The sequence below is a fragment of the Corylus avellana genome, chromosome 2, assembly GCF_965113065.1.
Source record: "Corylus avellana chromosome 2, dhCorAvel1.hap1.2, whole genome shotgun sequence".
Lineage (NCBI taxonomy): Eukaryota > Viridiplantae > Streptophyta > Magnoliopsida > Fagales > Betulaceae > Corylus > Corylus avellana.
This window is the reverse complement of record NC_142491.1, coordinates 25,376,654-25,397,055: the sequence shown is the minus strand read 5'-3', so window position 1 is coordinate 25,397,055 and position 20,402 is coordinate 25,376,654. Positions and strand designations below refer to the sequence as shown.

At 39.6% G+C, this 20,402-nt stretch overlaps 1 protein-coding gene across 1 annotated transcript; it reads left to right on the top strand.

Annotated features, from left to right (window-relative positions):
* Positions 1-990: 990 nt before the first annotated feature.
* LOC132185442 (Acyl transferase/acyl hydrolase/lysophospholipase superfamily protein) lies at positions 991-17,102 on the top strand. Its single transcript, XM_059599218.2, has 7 exons — positions 991-1,611; positions 2,430-2,573; positions 4,137-4,209; positions 8,678-8,783; positions 8,870-8,966; positions 16,345-16,440; positions 16,522-17,102. The coding sequence occupies exons 1-7, from the start codon at positions 1,102-1,104 to the stop codon at positions 16,684-16,686; spliced, it is 1,191 nt and encodes a 396-aa protein (XP_059455201.1). The 5' UTR covers positions 991-1,101; the 3' UTR covers positions 16,687-17,102.
* The last annotated feature ends 3,300 nt before the right edge of the window (positions 17,103-20,402 follow it).

The window sequence follows — 20,402 nt, the reverse complement described above, 5'->3', positions numbered from 1 at the left end:
TATACAAACCATTAAATATGTTAGTTAACTATTTAACCATATGTCATCATATTATATAACATAGTTATAACTATAGTTAACATAGACTAACACATTAATTATTAACATATAGTTATATAGTTAAATATGCTAGAACTAGATAATAGTATTAACAATTTTATTAACTCTTAACTATAGTTAGTATTTACTATTTAATATGTTAATATGGAGTAGTGATTTTTAGCACACCACTGCACGCCAGTGTTAAAATATTATTAAAATAATATTTGAACAATAAAAATAATAATAATAATAATAATATTTTAACATCGGCATGCTTACTATTCAAGCACACCAGTGTCCTTGAAATCACTACTCGTTAATATGATATACACCTCAATCTTATATTTGTATATGCTTGGGTATATATATGTGTGCACTAATAAAAATAGAATATTATATAGGTTACTTAAATATGTGTGTATATATATACACACGAAAGAACTTTTGAGCTAAATGAGTCGTGAGTAGTGTTGAAATTATACAAGTCATGCTCAAGAGCATTATTTGAGTCGAGCTGAGTTTATATGAGCATGTATCGTTTAATTTGAGCTAATTTTTGTGTTCAAACTCATTTATTACTCGAATAAATAGAGTTCAATTGAGCTAAGCCAAGTCTTAGCTTGGCTCATTTAAAAACCCTAATTCTACACTCAATTTTAAATAATCATCAAAGTTAATAATGTTTTTAAATACAACCGATTTGGCAAACTCCGCCTTTTCCCCTCTTATTATTTTCACTCCTTAAAAAAAAAACTGTTTCAAAAATCTTTTTTATTTATTTATTTTTTCACAAAAACTAACGTCTTATTTCACTTTTATATGACAGTAATCACTTCTTATTACTAATAAAAAAAAAAAAAAAAAATTCACAACAAAAATATTTACTAGAAACAGCCGTCTATAAACTCCACCTGAGCACATCATATCACACCCCCATTTATTATTATTGTTTGCAATTGCCGAAAACCGAACAAAACAATCACACCATTCCAGCCGCCTCCCTCCCTCCCGGCAATACAAACAAGCTTTACTTGAAAACAAAAAGAAAAAAATAGAGAAATGCATTTGAACGGGAAACCAGTCAGAGCTTGTTCTTCTCCATTCATGGCTCTCTCCCACTCCTCTCTCTTTCTCTCCCACTCTCACTCCTCGTTCCCTGCCTACCCTAATCTCACCCGCCGCTACACCCTCCCTCGGCGCACCCAAACCCTATCCTGCAGCACCGACAACTCCACCTCCGACAAGAAATCGTTTGCGGTGGCTACTGGGGAGCTCTTCCTGGGCCTGGCCTCGCGGCTCTTCGTCAAGAGGCCCAGGAGAGGCCCCAACGGCGAGATGGGCTCGGTGGTGATGTTCGACGACTCTGGGCCGGACGATGAGAGGATTGGGGCGGTGGTGAAGGACGAGGCTGAGCCCCAGGTGATATGGGAGCAGCGCGTCAAGGACGTGGAGGCCGAGCGCCGACGCCGTGTCGTTACCAGCCCCGGGTTCAGCTTCTCCGCCGCTGGCCTTTTGTTTCCCTACCATCTTGGGGTCGCTCAGTTTCTCATTGAGAAGGGTTATATCAAGGTTGTTGTTTTTCCCACTATATTTTTGTAAACAACTTTGGAACGGTTGAATTTGAATTTTTGAAGAATTTCCACCTCTTGTGATTTTAAAATTCATTGCAAAAAAACGAATGGACAGTTCTCTTTTGTGTGATTTCAACCATGAGGTGCAAAAAAAAAAAAAAGAAAAAAAAAGAAAAAGAAAAAGAAGAAAGCTTTGTTCCCTTAAGGCTTTTTCTAGTACAAAGGCTCATTTGTATTGGTTTTTGTGATTCTAGAATAGGTTCTTTCAATTTTTGCTGAAATGGATATAACCCATTTCTGTTAATTTAAAATAGCTCCCCTTTGTTGATGGTATATGTAAGTTTCAAAGCAGAAGTGGGCATCTATATCAATGCGTTCAAAGATAATTGTATATTTGTTGAGAGGTTGGAATATACTAGTGACGAGATTAGAGTGTCCTTGTGTTTTGCTTTTTGATAGCGAATACAGTTTGGGTCCTGAAAGTTACTATATCTTGCTGGTCTTGTGTTTTGGTTCGTTTCTTTTAAAAGCATCCCCCCTTGCTTGATCTGGAGTAAAGTTAAATCAAAATCATTTTACTGGTAGTAACACTCATGTTTTTTTTATTCAACCTTTGTGTGCAAAATACCAGTTAACACTGATAGCTTCTGTTTCTTTCTTTTTTCTTTTCTTATTATTATCTTTTCCATTTTGTTTTTGATATTTACTCCGACTTTAGCTTGTTGGTCAGTTGTTCGCTATTTCATTAGCAAATGAACAATCTAATCTTTAGCTCAAGCCATAGCATTCATAACTATTCTATATATTCTGATACAGGAAACCACACCATTAGCTGGTTCCTCAGCGGGTGCGATAGTCTGTGCGGTAGTTGCCTCTGGAGCCAGTATGGAAGAGGCATTGAAAGCTACCAAAATACTGGCTGAAGATTGCCGGAATAGAGGGACAGCATTTCGGCTTGGGGTATGTCTCTTCTTCAGTTGTGCAAAGAATATATTATTCAGTACTGATATTTCTAGGTTGAGTACTATTTTAATATATTCACGTTTGAAGAATAGTGGTGAATGGTTGTCTAGATCAGTAATTAACATAATTCTTAACACTTTCAGCGCGTGTGATCCAAAATTGATCTCTCTCTTTGTAGTGGAACTTGAGTCTCTTCATATCTGATTGATACTGTCTACTCTTTTCTATTGATCAAATGAGAGTCTACATCAGTAGACAGTAGTGGTGTTCAAGCCTTTCCCGCACCTTCACTGGTATAGAACTTTAGGCCATGTTTGTTTGTATTAGGCTTGTTCATATCTTGGACAGTATCATTATATTATATTTACTTTTTTTTTTTTCTGCAGTATTATGATCAATTTATGAAATTAATTAGTGTAAAATATGCAGTTGTAGAACAAGTCCTGCTACATCCAGTAGTGAAAGTTTTGTCTTGAGAATAAACATTGTGAATCATTTTTGTTTTTAGTCATTATGATCTTTTTATGACAAGGTTTGTCTGGTGAGCCCGTATTAACTGCTTTTTTTTTTTTTTTGGTATCTTACAACTTTTTTCCAAAAACGTTAGTTAGTTGAGTATGTTATAGGTACATAAGTTCTCCAAAAAGGAAAGTACTGTATTAAAGTTGAATGGATTTTGTATATATTTTTGGGTCAAAATATGATTTTAGTCCCTGCACTCTGTCAGATTCCAATTTCGTTCCTGAGCTATTGATTATTTCTATTTGGTCCTTTAAGTATTAGAAATCTCTCAATGCTATCCTTTACCTTTCTTACCATGAGTTTGCAAATGGCAATTCCGATTATATATGTAAAACCCTAATCTAAGATGGAGATTTAATGAAGAATCTAGGATAAAGAGGGTAGAATAGAAGTTCATCAATTCAAACATGTCAGCTCAAAATTTGGGTCTATGGTTTATCATGATACAATAAGTAGTATGGATTTTGCTTCTTGCGAAGTGGAATCTTGTCCTTTATATGATCTTCAATTTGTTGCATGTTATGGTCATTTGAAAAAGCTAAAAACTTGGTATTGTTTCAAATTATATAGAAATCACAAAACTGATAGTTAAGGCCCACTCATTTTGTCATTTTTCAAACATTTTTTTTTTTTTTAATGTCGTGGAACCTCTCCAAGGCAGGGCCCTTCGGATCTACTCCTGCAGTGTAAACCGTGGTCCCATGCACCGTACCCTCGGAAGTTTCCCTATACGGAACTGGTTAAGTCGCTAGCTTTTTATTTGGGGGTGTGGCTCCAAGGAATTGTTTGCACCTATGAGGTGTTAAATCTTGGACCTTGAAGGAAGTAAACCTCAAGATCAAACCTTTTCAAACATTTTGTATTGATAAATATGGAATTAAGAAAGTCAATTATACCAACAATATTGATTTTTGGAAGTTTGTGAATTCTAAAGCTCTTAAACTAGCAGCGCTATGGAAATGAGAGAGCCACCTTAATTTCCCATATAAAGTTTTGCTCAAACTTTGTCTTAATTTTTTCCAATGTCTCTTTGTATAGGCTGTTCTTCGGGATGTTCTCGACAAGTTTCTGCCAGATGATGTTCATATTAGGTCCAGTGGTAGGGTTCGTGGTAAGAATGGTTCCGCTTCCTTAAATGTGCATATTATGGTATGTGTTTAGAAAGTTTTGCTGGTGGCTAATTCTTTTTAGTTGTATGGTTGAGTATATGTATGAATGTGCATATATGTAAATGTATGTCTGTAGTGGTTATGGATTATCTAAATCCTAGTGATTTTGAGGTCATGTCTACGAGGAAATCAATATTAATAGCAAAAGATGCTTTCAAATATTTGTAGCTTGAACCCTACTTTTGACATGTTCTGAATTATGCCAGTATGTCTACCAATTGTATGTGTGCGCTTCTTCTTCTTCTTCTTCTTGGTTCTTTTCTTTCTATTTTGTCTTTTATTTGTTTTTATTTATTCTGTAATATTGGCGACTTGATGGTTTACTGTTAGTGTTGTATCATTTTGACATCCAGAATTTCGTAAGTTAATACTCATCCCGAATTTTGCCTATCTTAAAGGTTGATTGCCCATTTGCATAATAGTTTTCTTCTTGTCTATATTTTTGTAATTGAAAAAATAGACAAAATTAAATGCAGTCTATATAGAAACAAGGCAATGAAATGTGGGTTACAGCTGGAGATTTTGCTCGTATATTGTTGCCTGGATAACACTAGGGAACTTGATAATGCTGGTCGCTTTTTTTTTTCCTTGATTTTCTTATATACCTTGCATTGATTTGGTAAACTTCCCTGATAAAAAGGAACAGAAGAACATATGCAAAAGTTTGCAAGTTTTTCTTTCCTTCCACCAACCCCTTCTAAGGAAAAGAAATACAAGCTATATAGGATAATATGAATACAGATCAAGAGTCAGAAATTTACCATGCTGTTTTCCTAGCATAGATTTATATGATTGGATCCTCTTATGAGTGGCTTGTATAATGAATTACATGCTTAATTGCTTAGGAAATTAAAGTAAAAATGTGCTATCTTTACATGGGGGCATCTTATGCTTTTAATTGATATTGTGATTACCTTAACAAAAGAAAAAACAACAAAGTGATATCAAAGGTCTTTTCAAAATTTTGGAAGAACATTTTAAAGGGTCAAGAACTTTTTTTTTTTTTTGATAAGTAATAATGATATAAAAAGCGCAGAGGGGCGCAACCCACATACACGGGAAGTATAAACGAGAGCGCCTAAGAGGGAGAAAAATGAAAAAGGAAATCAGAGAAACTAATCCCTATAGGAGCAAGCCAAGCGGCTGTCCAGGAATACAAAGTAAAGAAGAAGAAATGAGTCAATTCCTCTATGGTCCTAGTGGAGTTCTCAAAGCATCTAGCATTCCTTTCATTCCAAATACACCACATGAGACACAGAGGGATCATCTTCCACACTACCGCGCTTCGGGAACGTCCTTCCGACCACCAACAATCGAACAAGCCCCTCACTTTGCAAGGCATGACCTAATGCAACCCAAATCGATCAAAAATAGTATGCCAAAGAATGCTCGCGATCTCACAATGGAGAAGAAGATGATCGACTGATTCTCCATTCTTCTTGCACATACAACACCACTCCACTATCACTAGGTTCCTCTTCCGCAGGGTGTCGTGAGTCAAAATCTTGCCTAAGGCCGCGGTTCACCCGAAAAAAGCCACTCGCATAGGCACCTTAGTACGCCAAATGCTCTTCCAAGGAAACACCTCATGATCTAAATTAGACAAGGCCTTGAAAAGTGACTTAACCTCGAACTTGCCTTTCTTAGACGATGACCATCGAATACGATCCACAGAACCTGTGGATATCTTGCAAGAGTACAACCGGTCCAAGAAAGCATAAATCAAATCCATCTCCCAGTCCTGTACGGGCCGCACAAAAATGACATTCCACTCGACCACCCCACTCCTCCACATGAAGTTATCCTTCACCCAAGCTTCTTTATGTCTGGCGATGTTGAACAAGGACGGGAAAGCATGCTTCAAAGCGGAATCCCCACACCAAATATCATGCCAAAAACGAACTTTCGAACCCACCCCCACCTCAAAACGGATGCCTTTGGCAAAAAAATCCCAGCCTTGACAAATGTGCTTCCATAAGCACACACCATGGGAACCCGAGACCTTCTTTGTGCACCACCCACCATCCTGATCTCCATACTTAGATTTGATAACCTTATACCACAAAGCCTCACTCTCATTCGCATATCTCCAAAGCCATTTACCTAGGAGAGCTTGATTGAACTGATGCAACTTTCGAATGCCAAGCTCGCCGTACCGAAGAGGACGACAGACTTGATTCCAATTTACAAGATGCATCTTAGGCTCGTCTCCCATCCCTCCCCATAAGAAATCTCTTTGAACTATCTCAAGTCTTTTAGCTACACTTATAGGGATCGGAAATAGGGACAAAAAGTAAGTCGGTAGATTAGAGAGCGTACTCTTAATGAGAGTTAAACGACCTCCTTTAGAGAGATACATTCTCTTCTAATCTGCCATCTGACGCTCAATCTTTTCGATCACATCATTCTACATAGCTGTATCCTTATGCGCCGCCCCAAGAGGGAGACCCAAATACTTCATAGGCAAATCGGCAACACTACACCCAAGGAAATCAGCTAAACCCTCAATGTTCTCCACCTCCCCAATAGCCACAATTTTAGACTTTCCAAGATTCACTCTCAAACCCGAAACAGCTTCAAAACATAAAAGAATGAGCCGCACATACCGGATTTGCTCGATCGAAGCTTCACAAAAAATCAAGGTGTCATAAGCAAATAAAGAGTGAGAGACCACCAACTCCGATAATACCCTATTTCCCACCAAGAAGCCAGTCAAAAAGCCTAAGTCAACCGTCGCATTCACTATCTTACTCAATGTCTCCATAACAAGCACAAAAAGTAACGGAGAAAGCGGGTCCCCTTGCCGAATTCCCCTCGAGCTATTAAAGAAGCCTTCTGGAGAACTATTCACAAGAATGGAAAATCTTACCGACGTAATATACCACTCTATCCAAGCCCTCCACCTCTCGCCAAAACCACATCTATGCAGCAAATACAACACAAAGTCCCAATTAACATGGTCGTAGGCTTTCTCCAAATCTAATTTGCAAAGAACACCTGGCACCCTTGACTTCATGCAACTATCCACATATTCATTTGCAATAAGAACCGAATCTAGGATTTGACGACCCCCAATAAAAGCATTTTGAGAATATGATATGATCTTACCCAACACAGTTCTCATCCTGTTGGCAAGAACCTTAGATACAATTTTGTACACCCCTCCCACCAAGCTAATGGGCTGAAAGTCCTTCATCTCCACCGCTTCTGCCTTTTTTGGGATCAAGGAAATAAAAGTTGCATTCAAGCTTTTCTCCAGCTGTCGTCTACGATGGAACTCGGCAAAAACAGCCATAACATCATTCTTAATAACACCCCAACAAGCTTGAAAAAAAGCCATGGAGAAGCCATCCAGACTCGGAGCCTTATCACCATCCATACCTTTAACCACCTCCCAAACTTCCTTTTCCTCAAAATCTCTTTCTAACCACCTTTTATCCTCCTCATCAATGGACAAAAAAGGCTGGTTGTCCATTCTAGGTCGCCATGTGCTTTGTTCCGAGTATAAGCTTTGATAATACCTCACAATGTGATCTTTTACCTCAGCCGGATCATCGGATAAAACGCCGTTAATACGAAGCACTTCCACACGATTATACCTGCGATGAGAGTTAGCCATTTTATGAAATAAACGAGTATTGCGGTCCCCCTCCTTGAGCCACAAAGCTCTCGATTTTTGGCGCCAATGAATTTCTTCACACAACAAGGTGTTCTCCAAATCTTTCACCATATCCGCCTTTTGGGTCTTCTCCAAAGTAACAAATTATGTATGTAAGAATCCTTTAGAAGTATTTGTATTGATCATTTTCAAATCAAGAGGCTGGCCTCTAGTTTGAAGTTTTCTGTCTAGTGTAGCTTTTTACGCAGCCAAAAAACAGATTATCCATTAAAAATTAACATGGTGATTATCCAATAGGTATTTTTTAATGTTAAAAATTGTAAGTTTGACTTCGAAGGAATATTAAGTTCAGAGGAAGGGGTGGAGGGAGGCTGCAAGTGATAGAGAGAGGTCAAATTTTCCTTATGCATAACACAATAAGCAGTAGTTTGGTCATCGAAAAATATTTTGAACAATGTGAGCATAAATTAGTGGATAAATTGTGATTAAGCATAAAATTGTCTGATAGATTACTTTAATCATACATGTTTTACTGGGAGGGTTGGGTGTCTTAAATGATGGAAAACCTGGGGGGAGGTCTTTGCTGTTCCTTTAGCCTCAGAGGTGCCTCTATAATGCCTTTTTAAAGCTTTTGGTTCATAAGGCTTTTCATCACATCATAGAGCACCTGCTTTTTATCTATATATAGCAGGCCTTCTAAGATTGATTAGATTGCTTTTGCTCATTTAGAACAACTTACTTTTCAATTCACTTCAATGTGCCACTCCTTATTATGGTCTCTTTTGTTACAGTTGCTGTAACCCAGATTCTCTGGAGACCTAGGGGTTTATTGGTCGATCAGTATGATTCCAAGGAAGATCTCATCAATGCGGTTTTCACTTCTTCTTTTATTCCAGGGTGATTAGTCAATATACCATTTTGCTTTGCAAATTGTTTCTACTGTATTAGTACATAAGTAGAACTGAAAATATATTTCAGTGCAGATATCTTGCACCAAGGCCAGCTACATTGTTTCGGAATAGACTCTGTATTGATGGTGGTTTGACGTTGTTTATGCCACCAACCTCTGCTGCACAGACGGTATTTGTAGTGACTCAGTTTTTTTCCAATTTTGTAAAACCTGATACTTAGTATATAGGGAAGCCTTATAAATTGTAGCTTATTGCATATATTACTTATGTGGTATTTGAGTTAATTTATTTTCTAAGTAGCAGCAGAGTAATGTTTGTGAAAAATGTATGACAGTTGCAGAGATTCCTTATTGGGATTGTTTTTCTGGAGGTCCTGAATAATTTATTGTCAGCTTAGTGTGTGTTGCCTGCTTCTGCCACTGATCTTATTTTTTTCTTGTCTTTTTTAAATTTTATGACTGGTGTGTGCTAATTATGCCAAACTGTGAAACATTCATTGCTTGATTTTGTCTCTTAATCTATCATGTGAAGACTTTTCTCTGGAAGTTCTTTTAAATTCGAAAGCAATGATTTAAGGGGGCGTTTGGGCATCTCAAAATATACTTATGACATTATTTTGTAGTGTTTTTAGACTCTTTGTGGTAATGAGATTGAATTTATTTTCTCCTCAAAAGAATGTTTTTTTGCTAAGTCTCAAAAGAATGTCAAATGAGCATGAACACATTTATCTATAGTATGCTCTGGCATTCAATAAGTTTAATGTGTTCACATCCTATGTCATGAATGAATCTTTTTAAAGTCCAAAAATCTGGTAGTCATTCAAATTAGTTTTGTAATGATAATATTATGAATTCGGGTCTTTAAAATATTATGGAAGCTTGCAGCATCAGTATTCCTGTTTTTCTGCTTGTTGAATTTATGACACCTAAAATAATTTTTTTTTTTTTTCCGTCATGGCTGGCTTGAGAAGGTGGTCTGTAGAGTCTAAAGTGTTTGATGTGCTGATTAAGGGAGGGGCATCAGGGGTGAGGATACTTGAAAGGAGCAACAGGAAACTTAAGTCCATTTTCTTGAAGAGGGATGAGTTAGTGTGGTTGGTGCGCATAGTGGAGGACTTGGCGGCAGTGGAGACTTTTGAGGTTTTTTGGGATCAATCCAGAGCAGGGTTCCCATTGGTTATTGCACAGAAATGTTTCAATAGACATGGACGTTTTTTGACAGTAGAAGAATTTGATGGAAGGCAAAGGTGTGGATCGATTATCATTCCAGAAGGTTGTTATGGACAAGGCTGGGATCGTTTTATCATGTTGGTTCGCCTGGCAAAGTCTTCTCTTTGTGAGGCCAGAGGGGTTAGGGAGGTCAGGGAGGGGGTCAAGGATAAGGAAGGGGTGGGTAGGAGGAGCTATGCGGAGGCGGTGGGGTTGTCGCTGCAGCCGGCAGAGGACTGTTTTAGTTCTTTCTTTGAACCGATAGCCAGGGTGCCAAGGTAGTTGAAAGAGGCCTCTGCAGAGTGGGACAAGCAAGAACAAGTTTCTGCCAAGTTAGTGGGGGACTCGAAACAGGTTAACGTCCCGGTGTGGACTGCCGGTGGTAGTGTGGAGGGTCCGAGGAAGACTTTTTCTCCAGGTGTGGCGGGATTGCTCTACCCAAAGGAAGGGGTGTCTTCGGGTGACGTTAGTAGGGATCCAGCGAGCTGTTCACCAACTCCGGCGAACAGTTTCTATCCCACGGTAAGCAGCTAGCATCGAATTTTGGAGCTGATCACGTGAAGGGACGGGAGGGGAATGGCTGCCATGATGTGCAGTCTTTCTTGCGTGTGAAGGTCGAGCTCATTAATGCCAAGGAGTCGTTGAGCAGGTTAAAAGGCGAGATTGACGTGGGTATGGAGAGGCTGGATGCAGCAATTAATAATCTAGAATGTCAGACTTCTGTTCCCAAGGCTGATGAGGTTTGTGATTGTGGATCGGCAAGAAAGAATGTAATCAATCTCGGGGTAGTCCAGCACAAGAAAGCCTTTATGGTGCGGCCCAAATGGTTTTGTGAAAAGCCCGGGAAAGCTGTTAAGACTTATTTTAGGAAAAAGGGCGCTCGGCCCAATTTGGAAAATGGGCTCGTCAATGGCCCTGCTAGTAAGGCCTTGCTTATTCAAGAGTTTAAGGCGGTGGAGCTTGGGACGAGTACAGTGGAGATAGGGGAGAGCTCGTGTGCTGGGCGGAGCCGGTAGGTGCGTTGGAATCGTTGGAGGGCGGTCCCAAAGCTCTGGTGGGCGTCGACGATATTCCAGAGCGTTCGCTCCACGTTGCCAGGGTTGTTTGCGCTGCTTTCCACTTGTCGATCGAGACCGTGGCCGCAGTAGAGGAGCCGTTGAGGGTAGCGTCGACGGGCAAGGGGCTGGCTGATCCCCACGGGCCGATCGAGACTACGGCCATGGCAGAGGCGCCGATGAGGGTAGATTCGGCTGGCAAGGGGCCGATGACGATGATTCCGGCAAGCGTTGGCGCTCAAGGTGAGGTTTCGACAGTGGATTTCACTGTTCAGGCGAGACCGAGGATGGATTCTACTCCGGGCTTTCTGGGTAAGTTGCAGGTTGTCCCTCTTGATTTTGATGCTTCTCTCCTCCGGAGCTCGGCCATATTGATCAGTGCTCTCTAAAGAGTGGGTCAAGAGTTTCTGGCTCGGGGATTTTGGGCAAGAAGCTGGGCAAGTGGGTGCACCGGTTTTCTCTGGGTCTGCTGCCGGTGACTGTGAGGAGTCCGGGAGGGAAGATTTTCTGGGGAGCAACCCCGTTGACCAGTCTCTAGGTGTTTCTGTGTTGGGTATTCTGGGTAAGGAGCCGGGGATATGCACACCACAGGTTGATAATTTGGGTGGAGTTTCTATAGCAGTGGAGGGTTCTATTTCCCAGGAGTCTTTTGTCCCAGACTCTTTACATGAGGAGCCGTTGGAGGAGCAAGAGAGGGTCTTTATCATTAAGGCATGCAAGGAAGTTGGCCTATCTTGTGATGGAGAAGAAGGAAAGCTTGAGGAGACCATTGGGTTACTTATGGCCGACAACAAAGGCAACGAATTGGAAAGGGAAGAGTGTACTCCTGCAGTTAAAAAAGGTAAGAGGGAGTTTTATAATTTGTAGTCTTCTGTTAATTTTGTGGAGTATTTGTCAAGGGACAAGAACAAGGGGAGGGCCAGTGGAGTTAAATCATGAAGCTCAAGATTCTTTCATGGAATGTGAGAGGATTGAATGAGAGGGATAAGAGGTTGAGGGTTAGGAATTTGCTTAGAAGTTGGAAGGCAGATGTAATTTGTTTCCAAGAGACGAAGATGGATTTTATTTCATATAACTTAGTGAGGAGTTTATGGGGTTGCTTGTATGTGGAGTGGTGCTATGTTCCTTCAATTGGGGCTTCGGGGGGTATTTTGCTCATGTGGGACAAGAGGGCTGTTGAGAAGATAGATATAGTGTTGGGAAGTTATGTGGCAACTTGCTCTTTCAAGAATGTTGAGGATGGCTTTGCGTGGGCGTTTGCGGGGGTGTATGGTCCTAACAGAGTAAACTCTAGGCGTTTTCTTTGGGAGGAGCTGGCAGGGGTCATGAGTTGCTGGGACGTGCCATGGTGTATCGGTGGGGATTTCAATGTCACTCTCTATCCTAGTGAAAGGTCGAGGGGAGCTCATTCACGGTCGGCAATGAGGGATTTTGGTGAGTTCATCTCGGAGCAGGGTCTCATGGACCTTCCCTTAGTGGGGGGGATTTCTACTTGGTCAAATAATATTTCTTGGTCTAGGCTTGACTGCTTTCTTGTCTCCCCGGATTGGGAAGCCTGCCATCCGGACTTGCGTCAAAATAGGATGCTTCGGGTTTGCTCCGAGCATATTTTGGATTGCAATTCTTACTCGGGAGGCAAAAGGCCTTTCAAATTTGAGAATATGTGGCTCAAAGTGGAGGGTTTTGTGGATAAAGTGCGTAGTTGGTGGGACTCGTATCATTTTCAGGGTACTCTTGAGTTTCATTCTTTCTAAAAAGATGCAAGCTCTAAAGTGGGATATTAGAAGATTTAATGCTCAAGATTTTGGCAACGTGGGGGTTTGTATTAAGGCTCGTATGGAAGATCTTAAAGCTTTGGATAGGGTGGAGGAAGAGAGAGGTTTATCCACGGAAGAGATTGAGAGGAAAAGGGTGCTCGCAAGTGAGTTAGAACTCTCCCTCCTTCAAGAAGGAATTAGTTGGAGGCAAAAATTTAGGATCCGTTGGTTGAAAGAGGGTGACAAGTGTACAAAATTCTTCCATCGGACTGCTAATGCCAACCGAAGACAGAATTATGTTGAGTCTTTGAACATTCATGGCACTACTACTTCTGATCAAGAGGCTATTAGTAATCATATCACTCGCTTTTATGAAACGCTCTTCACAGAGACTCTTAGTTGGAGACTGAGGTTGGATAATCTTCATTTCGATATGTTGGAGGTGGATAAGTCTTCTAGTCTAGAAGTTCCTTTCGAGGAAAGGGAGGTGGTTAAAAAATGGATAGGGACAAGGCTTTAGGCCCGGATAGCTTTTCTAGGGCTTTCTTACAAGATTGCTGGGAGGTGATCAAAAAGGACATCATGGCTGTTTTTGCGGAATTCTATGATCGAGATAAATTTGAAAAAAGCCTCGATGCTACGTTTATTGCTCTTATTCCGAAGTCGCATGGGGCTTTCGATCTGAAGGATTTCCGCCCAATCAGCCTTGTGGGGGGGGGGGGGGGGGGGGGGAGGGATCTATAAGATTATTGCGAAGGTTTTAGCCAATAGAATGAGGGGAGTCATGAATCGAGTCATTCCCAACCCGCAGAACGCCTTTGTCAAAGGTAGACATATTTTGGATTCGGTGCTTATTGCCAATGAATACCTGGACAGCGGTTTTAGATCTGGGGATCCCGGCCTCTTGTGTATGTTGGATATGGAGAAGGCTTATGATCGCATAAACTGAAAGTTTTTACTCTACTTATCAAGGTGCAGTTTTGGTGAGAAATGGTGCTCATGGATTGAACATTGTATCTCGTCGGTGCGGTTCTCAGTGTTGATCAATGGCTCTCCTTCCGGTTTCTTTGAGAGTTCGCGTGGGGTAAGACAAGGTGACCCTCTTTCGCCTTTTTTGTTCATTATGGTCATGGAGGTGTTCAGTAGGATGATTAATGCTTCTATTAGTAGGGGTTTCTTTAACGGCTTCTATGTGGGTGCAAGAGAGCCTGAGTGGGTAATTGTTTCTCATCTTCTTTTTGCTGATGATACGTTGGTTTTTTGTGGGGCTGCTCCTAATCAAGTTAGATTTATTAAAGCCCTCATTATTGGCTTCGAGGCGGTTTTAGGGTTAAAAGTAAATCGGGCCAAATCTGTTTTGGTCCCTGTCGGAGGTTCGGTTGAGACGGGTGAGTTCGCTGGTATTCTGGGTTGTGGCACTAGTTCTTTGCCCTTGAAGTATCTGGGTCTTCCACTAAGGGCTTCGTTCAAGCTTTTGGCTATTTGGGATGACATGTTGGAGAAAATTGCTAGAAGGTTGGCCCCTTGAAAGCGCTCATATTTGTCCAAGGGAGCGAGGCTCACTCTCATCAAGAGCACCTTATCCAATCTTCCCACCTATCTTTTGTCCCTTTTTCCCATCCCTATTTCCGTGGCAAATCGCATTGAGAAGATTCAACGGGATTTTTTATTTTTGGGGGGGGGGGGGGGGGTTAAGGACGAGCCTAAGTTCCAATTGGCACGAGGTTTGTTCTCCGATTGCTGAGGGTGGTCTAGGGATTCGGAGCTTGCGTCTTTTTAATCAAGCTCTTTTGGGGAAATGGTTATGGAGATTTGCAAATGACGAAGAAGCTTGGTGGAGAAGTATCTTGGTGGCAAAGTATGGGTGCATTGGGGTGGTTGGCATTCTAAAGTTGTAACGACCCAGGGAAAAGCGCTAGCCACATCTGCGCTATTACCCCAAAAGGACTAGTCAATTTGGAGTTTCCCTAGAATTCATTATAAAGCCCAGTTTCACCTAGTAACTAGGCAATGTGGGACTTAGCACCCATGACTATCTTTATAAACTACCCACTCTATGTGGGCTTCTTCTCATCTTCTCAATATGGGACCGGGTGTTACAAACTCCCCCTCTTAAATTCCTGACGTCCTCGTCAGGGCTACGTCATGCAGTGCTCTAATACCACATGGCCTGGCGTTAGTAGGTGGCTCTGATACCACTTGTAACGACCCAGGGAAAAGCGCTAGCCACATCTACGCTATTACCCCAAAAGGACTAGTCAATTTGGAGTTTCCCTAGAATTCATTATAAAGCCCAGTTTCACCTAGTAACTAAGCAATGTGGGACTTAGCACCCATGACTATCTTTATAAACTACCCACTCTATGTGGGCTTCTTCTCATCTTCTCAATATGGGACCGGGTGTTACAAAAGTCCCTTGTGGAACGCATGGGGTGAGGTTATGGAAACACATTTGTAGGGGTTGGAGGTCGTTTCAGTGCTACTTTAGATTGGATCCTGGTTCGGCGGGGAAAGTCAAATTTTGGGAGGATTTATGGTGTGGCGAGATGTCCCTCAAGGATGCTTTTTCTGGCCTTTTTAATATTGCTAGCAATAAGGATGCTTCCATTGCGGATATCCGGGAGTGTGTAAATGGGATGGTCCACTGGAATGTTACTTTTACTCGTAGAATTTATGATTGGGAGGAGATGGTTTTAGCCTCTTTCTTCTCGTTCTTGTATTCGTCATCGATTTGTGGGGAAGGGGAGGACCGGATGTGGTGGATCCCTTCGAGAAAAGGGAAGTTTGAGGTACGCTCTTTTTATAGGACGCTTGCCTTTAAAGAGTCCAACCACTTCCCTTGGAAAAGTATTTGGCGCACCAAGGCTCCTTTGAGAGTGGCGTTTCTTGCGTGGTCGGCCGCCCTTGAGAAATCTCTCACTTTGGATAATGTTCGGAAAAGAGGTATTGTTGTGAGTAATCGATGCTGTATGTGTGAATCGGATAGGGAGTCTGTGGATCATCTCTTTCTTCATTGTGGGGTTGCGCGCAAGTTGTAGGATGTTATCTTCTCTCGTTTCAACATGAGTTGAGTTATGCCTAGAAGCGTCAAGGCGATGTTTGCTAGTTGGTGGTCGGGCAAAAGAACCCGTAGTGCCGTGGTATGGAAGATGGTTCCCCTTTATCTTTTATGGTGCCTTTGGAAGGAAAAGAATGCGAGATGCTTTGAGGATTTGTCGAGGAACCTTGAGGACCTTGTTCATTTCTTTTTGTACACGCTTTTCACATTGACTACCGGCTGGCTTGCTCCTTTAGTGATCAATTTTCCTGATTTTCTCTTTATGTTCTCTTTTTCTTTCTCTCCTGTTTAGTCGCTCTCTTGTATATTCCCTGTGTACTTGGGTTGCGCCTCTTTGCGTTTTTTAATACATTATTACTTATAAAAATATATATATATATTATGGAAACTAAACAAGGTACATCTGCGCAAGCACATGTATGATGTTCCTCCTGGAGGTAGTATGTAACTAAGCCTTGTTGTTTTGCAGGTTCGTATTTGTGCTTTTCCAGCCAGTCGATTGGGATTGCAAGGGATCGGGATCAGCCCAGACTTGAATCCGGAAAATAGGGCCAGTCCCCGAGAGGTAATCTTGTAGGCCTTTGATTGAATTCTCCAATTTCTTTGAGGATAAGCCAATGAACATTCTATTCCCAAAAAATTTCAGCTTTTCAATTGGGCACTTGAGCCTGCAGAAGATTATGTTCTTGACCAACTCTTTGAGGTTGGATATAAAGACGCAGCTGTTTGGGCAGAAAAGAACCCCGTCGAAGTAGTTGAAGATGACAATCCCCTAGTTGGAAATGGCCTTGCCTCTTCATCATGGTTGTGACTGACCCTGGTTTGATGTAGACGATGTATATAGATCATGGGGTAATTCTGCAACCTTTGGATCCTGTTATTCATTGTCAGATGGCATGCCCGAGGCTAATTTTCCCCTTGCACTGTAGTGCCTCTTTATAAAGGCCAGAATGGACAGTCTCATATACTAGGGCATATTGTATAACAAGATTGGTCAAGCTCATTGCAAGATATTTGAGAAAGGAAATGGGAAAAAATAAAAAATGAGAAAGTCATAAAATAGCTTGATTTGAGATTATAAAGATTAGTTCAATTTCAAGTTGAGTTTCATCTCAAGTGAACTCAATCTTCATTAAAGATTGGTTCAATTTTCTTGATGAACTTTTCAGAAGATCTCTGTCATTTGTATACATATAATTGTAATACACAAACAGAAGTATTCCATCATACTGTTGTCTCTGTGTGTACTTAAGCTAGGGCTATAAAATTCCCTTTTTATATATATCAATAAGTACTTGTGCTATAAATTGCCTGGTGAATACTTATGTTTTGTGAATGCGATCTTGGATTTTTCTTGGTTGGGCCAAGGGATAAAATGGGACTTACATAAATAGGTTTTTTGTTAGCAAATAAAAATTATAAGAAAAAAAAAGAACTTTACCTCCTCAAACTACCGTGAAATTTGAAGAAGGATATTTTGCGTCGACCATCTTCACCAAAGATAAATTCTCAATTGAAGAATATATCAAATTAGCTTCTCGCAAAATTGGGTCACATTAAAGACATTGGATTAAGACATTCAATGTCTGGATCTGAATTACATACTGTTTTTTTAGTGTAAGCAACGATTAAAATTGAATCTCAAAGTTGATTTACTTGTTAAAGCTTTTAATAGGAGATGGAAAATAAAGAAAGATTTTGAGAGATTCATTATTAATCGTTGCTTAAACTATAACATACATACTGTTATTTTAATAACAGTATATAAATTGGATCCTGTAATGTTAAGTCACATCATGACCAGACATATGATGTCTTTAATGTCAAACATTCTTGTCCTGCTCGAGAGAGATTCTTTTGATGAGGATGCAATGCTTTGTGAATGCAATCACGGATTTTTCTTGGTTGGGGCACGGGATAAAATAGGATTTAAATAAATAGTTTTTTTGTTAGCAAAGAAAAATTTATACGAGATCAAATATTTTTATGGAAAAAAAAAATGAACTTTACCTCCTCAAACTATTGTGGAGTTTGAAGAAGGATATTTTGTGTCGGCTAGCATGACCAAAGATAGATTTCCCGCTCACTACAAAAAATGGATTTTTTTTTGACAGGGTGTTTTTGACGTGTTAGGTGGCTTGACACGTCACTAAACTTTATTGACTTGTGTTGGGCATTAAAATTATGGGTGTCAAAAACATGGATTTTTTTACGTGTCACTATTTGATATGTCAATAATTTGTGACGTGTCAAAAAGTAGCGCGTCAAAACATTTTTTTGACGTGTCATTTTCTAACATGTCAAAAAATTTCTGAGGTGCTAGAAAATAACACGTCAATAAATATTACTGACGTGGCAGTAGTGGCACGTTAGAAATTTTTTTGATGTGTCGGTAGTATCACGTCAAGAATTTTTCTGATGTGACACTAATGCCATGTCAAAAAAAATTATTGATGTGGCAATATTGCCACGTCAAAAAAATTATTGTAGTAGTACTGACACGTCAAAAAAAATTTTGATGTGCCACAACTACCACACCAGTAATAGTCAAAAAAATTTTGACGTATCAAACGTTATGACACGTCACTAAATTGTGATGTGTCATAACTTGACACGCCAAAAAAATTGGTAATTTTTAAATGTTAATTGTTTGCCTCTCCCCTATATATTTTTTGAATTTTTTGGGGGTTCTACCCGAATTTCAGATTTAACCTGATATACAATTTACATATGTACTACAAAAGAACTATCCATCGATCCATGCAAATAACGTAATACATATCCATCAATGTCAACCACAAACATACAAGTTCCATGTACATCTAACAAACTATCAACAAAACCAGCTTCAAGACACAATAAAACTATCTTTGTTATCACAAGACATATATATAACTATATATCTAACCACATCAAGAAAATTATCACAAATACAATTACATCAACAAAACAACTTATGTTCACCAAGTGTGAATGGCCAACCATTTGCTCAATCCAAGTCATCATTGATATCAATAGCATCCTCTCCATAGCCACTAGCTGCAAATGATAAAACAAACAATCAATATGATCGAATCTTATTAAGTCTTAATCATTGAGCAACGTCACTATGTAAACAAAGGTCATCATACTCAACAAATTCAAATTTATATCTACACCCTCAACATATTTTTGTGATCAAGAAATTTTTGACGTGCCACATGAAAATGGCTGATTAATTTAAGGTAGGTTAATTATGGTAAGTTAATTATGCTAATTTAATTGTTTATGGTAAGTTAATTATTTAATTACTAGTTAGGTAAGTTAACCTAGCTAATTATTTAATTAGTAGTTAGGTTTTATAAAACCTAGCAACTAATTAAATATTTAATTTTTAAAAATAAATAAATAAATAAAAAGTGGCTCTTAAATCACTTAATTTATATATATATATATATATATATATATATATATATATATATATATATATATATAACATGATTAATTTGTAGTACAGTGTCCAACTAATTAAGTACTCGATGTATACCTGCATACGTATTTGTATATAGGTATATATAGTTGGAACTAGCTAGCTAGGTTTGAAGCTCGCTAATTATTTAAACACCTATACGTACCCTAGCTATGAAATGTCTAATTACATAAGTAGGATTAATTTGGTGGTAAAAATTAATAATCAATGCATGTCAAGTTTTCGTATTGTGAAAGGCCTTAATAAATTATAAGCCTAAAATTCAAACCCATTAAATTTTACAAATTTTATAAAATTTTTATGGGTTTTAATATATATATATCTCTTACAGAAACAATCTAATTAATTAAAATAATCATTATACACAGCAATTAAATTTTGTTATTAATTTTTAATTATTAATCATTATACATATATCTTTTTTTTAAAACACATAGTTTTTATTATTAATTTTTGACGTGCCACGTCAATAATTATTGACGTGCGTAAATGCCACACCAATAATTATTGACGTGTCAAAATAGCAAATATCCGAATGACATAATCAAGGAGAGATGTGTATGGTACTTACCTTTCATATGTTGTTTTGCTTATATATGTGTGTGCTAATTTATTTACGATTAATAGTTGTATGACACACCAATCATAAATGTAACATGCATGAGAGGATGGAGTAGCTAATACCTACTGACCCTGCAGCATCGTCGAGCGTGACAGAAGGGTCAGTACGGTGGGCGCCGAACGACGCGTACGCCTAGGTGATTGGAAATAAGCCTGAGTACGCTGATAGGGTTTGATAGGTTGGACCGAATATTCTACTTGTGCGGGGCAACATACACTCATACTATACACCATCATAGGCACAATCATAGAACCCCGGACACTCCGCGGTCTCACAAGAATTTCTTGACAGAGCACTTGGGGCTAAGAGAGTACAACACAAGGCACAGATGGATGTGCTGTTGGCCGCAGAGCGGGAGCAAACAGATGCGCGGGTAGCTCAGCAGGTGGCTGCACAGATGGCTATGAAAGATTTGTAGTTGGCTGAAAAAGAGGCT